Below are 2,953 nucleotides of genomic sequence, written 5' to 3' on the forward strand. Positions count from 1 at the left end.
AATTAACATGGTGAAAATGTTTCTACTGAAGGCAAAGAATGAATTCTCATTATTATATCCAGTTGCTGTCTTGGAATACTGCCTCATATCATGGGCTCTAAACAGAGGGAAGGAATGTGGCCACCCTCACCTTCCTGGAAGAGTTCGGGGAAGAGCATCAGTAATCAAGTTTGTAAAACAATTTTCTATCACAGAGAATTTTTGAGCTTTTAGTAAATACGCATTCATACAAAGTTATTTCAATACTGAAAAGTGTAGAGTGAAAGATTCAAAGACTGCAAATGTGAACTTTCTACAATTCTCTTAAACTACACTTGACAGTAATGAGAACCATTTTTGCCTAGTGTTTGCCTAACCATAACACCTTAGGTAAACATCGGCTCTAATTAGTTACAATGAAAGAAACGTTTAGCCAGTTCATTGTAAGCACGAACGATATCTTATAAACAATTAAATATATTACTATGTTTTCACTCTTAGGATACGTAAACAATGTCGGCCTTTCCATACATTCCTTGGAACCTACCAGTACTGTCAAGGACATCTCTAATAAGATTTCTCGGATGTGTCAGTGAGTCATGTGTCAGGAGGATGGCCTGTCTCTTCAAGGACATGCTTCCACTCAAGGTGGTTGGTAGACACGTCCTAAGTTTTCCTGGCCGTGACTTGGTTCCTTCCCACCTTGGCCGTCATACTCTTACCCTCTACTGTAACTCTGCTTCATTTCCCATTAGTGCAAAGGAGACCCTTTTTCCCAACCTAATGCTTCGACAAAGGGCTACTTATTCATTCTAGATGTTCAAGGTAAGGCCGGGGTCTCGGGAAAGTAAGTGGTTATGGAGGCTTGGAGTTCAGGAGGGGCCGGGAACAGCAGAAAGCCTTCAGCAGAGGTCCCTTCGGCCACCAGCGGACAAGTAACCAGAAGGGGCCGGAAGCCCACGGCCTCTTTCCCGGGGCGGTAGTGGCGGGAAGCGGGGTGCTGGAAACCGCGGAGGTGCCGTGGCCTACCTCTCGGGAAGCACGGCAGCAAGGGGCTGGCTGTGCGAGATGCCCTCCGAGGTGGCGGTTGCTCCCTGACGCCCCATGTGCCCCTGCCACAGGTAAGGAGGACTCACCGTGCGGCTCGGGCCGGGGCCCCGCGGGCGGCGGTGGCTCCTGGTGCTGCAGCGGGGAGGTGGAGGCGGAGGCGGAGGCGGAGGCGGAGGCCGAGGCCGACGTGATGAGGAGCCTCTGGAAGCGGTTGGGCGGCCGGCAGGGCACCTCCAGGCCGGCCGCCAGCTTGGCCTTGTTGGCGCTGGTGAGCCTCTTGAGGTGTACGAGCAGCTGTGGCTGGTCGCGGCGGAAGTGCGGGCTGTGGAAGTGGTGGAGCGGCCCGTCGCCAGCCGGCCCACCGCCCCCTGGTCCCGGCCCGGGCCCCGCCGCGCCCGGCCCGCCCAGCACCACCTTGCGGAAGCCGTAGAGGTTGAGCTGGCGGATGAAGCTGGTGAAGTTGGTGGTCTTGAAGAGCTCGGGCTCGGCCCCGGCCCCGGCACCCCCAACGCCGCCCCCGCCGCCGCCGCCGCCCCCGCCGCCGCCGCCCCCCGCCCCTGCCCCGGGCGGGCTGAGCAGCTCGGCCTCGAAGAGCGGCTGGTCGATGAGCAGCCCCTCGCCACGACCGTCCCAGCGGATCGAGCGGTACCGGGGACTGTTCACCAACCGCCACAGCTTGGCGGGGAAGTTGTTGGGATTGATGGGGGTGGAGAGCAGCGCCTCCTCCATCGCCCCCACCCGGGCTCTGGGCCTCGCCCCGCCAAGCCTGGCTCTCCCACCCCGTTCTCGATCCCCCCCTCCCCCTTCGCCAGGCCTTCGCTGCGCCCTGCCCCCTCCGGCCTGTGCCCGGCCGCCGCGGACCCTGGGACCGTTGGCGCACGAGCGCCCCGCCGCGCCTTGCAGCGCGGCCAATGGGGCCTCGAGTTCTCGCCGCGCGGCCGGACGCGGCACGAGCCGGCCCGCCCCCTGGACGCCGCGCCGCAGGGCACGCCCGACGCCGCGTCGAGCCCCGCCGCGTGCAGCAGCGTGAGGCGCTGCCGCGGCCGCTCGCCTTCCCTCGCCGCCGTCCCCAAACCGCCGGGCTTGGGAGGAGCCGCTGCCCTCCACGTCGCGTTCAGTCCTGCGAAGAGATAAGCCCGATTATCCGGCCAGGAATACCAAGACTCCTGTTTATCACTTCAGCCAGCGTGTGGGGGATTTAGAATTCCCAAAGTGTGCACTTCGCGATTCAAAGTTGGCCATTCTGGAGAACAAAGGGCCCAACTCTCTAATCTGAGTAGCTATAAACTAAGTGTAAACTAACAGTTAAACTGTTTGTTTCTCCAAAATAAAAATGGCCATGGGGCTATGGTATCCTCCGGAAACAAATTCACCTTTTACATAGTAACATTTTATGTGTTTTTAAATAGACCCTCTTAGGGCAATAATTTGGCTCAGTACAGGTTTACTCGAGGCAGGATGAGAACGGAGAGGCCTATGAGGAGGGAATCCGAAGACTGAATACAATCCTGTGTGCCTGGTCAACCAGCTGGTGCCACCTTAGACATTAAACAGAAACAAACCTCACATGAGATGGGACAGAATTCTATAGTATCCATAAGGATAAACCCCTGTCCGATCAATAAATAATGTAGCAGGAGCTGTTAAAAATGAAAGAGGGGCAGCCCCAGTGGCTCAGCGGTTTAACGCTGCCTTTGGCCCAGGGCCTGATCCTGGAGACCTGGGATCGAGTCCCACGTCGGGTTCCCTGCATGGAGCCTGCTTCTCCCTCTGCCTGTGTCTCTGCTTCACTCTCTGTCTCTCATAAATAAAAAAATAATTTTTTAAAATGGAAAGGGCTGGGAGGAAGGAGTACGTTTTAATCAAAGAAAAATGATTAAGTTTTCTTAGAAATTAAAATGAATAAAAAGACCCAACAAAGCAG

General features: G+C 56.3%; 1 protein-coding gene across 1 annotated transcript in view; it reads right to left on the reverse strand.

Moving 5' to 3' along the window:
* The window catches only part of HSF5 (heat shock transcription factor 5), a 43,620-nt gene extending 41,806 nt beyond the window's left edge, over window positions 1-1,814 (reverse strand). Inside the window, exon 1 of the mRNA XM_038547892.1 lies at window positions 1,116-1,814. Coding sequence (XP_038403820.1) covers window positions 1,116-1,758 — 643 coding nt within the window. The 5' untranslated portion in view covers window positions 1,759-1,814. The remainder of the gene's footprint in view (window positions 1-1,115) is intronic.
* Between the last annotated feature and the right edge of the window lie 1,139 nt (window positions 1,815-2,953).

Source organism: Canis lupus, chromosome 9 (assembly GCF_011100685.1).
Source record: "Canis lupus familiaris isolate Mischka breed German Shepherd chromosome 9, alternate assembly UU_Cfam_GSD_1.0, whole genome shotgun sequence".
In the NCBI taxonomy this organism is placed as follows: domain Eukaryota; kingdom Metazoa; phylum Chordata; class Mammalia; order Carnivora; family Canidae; genus Canis; species Canis lupus.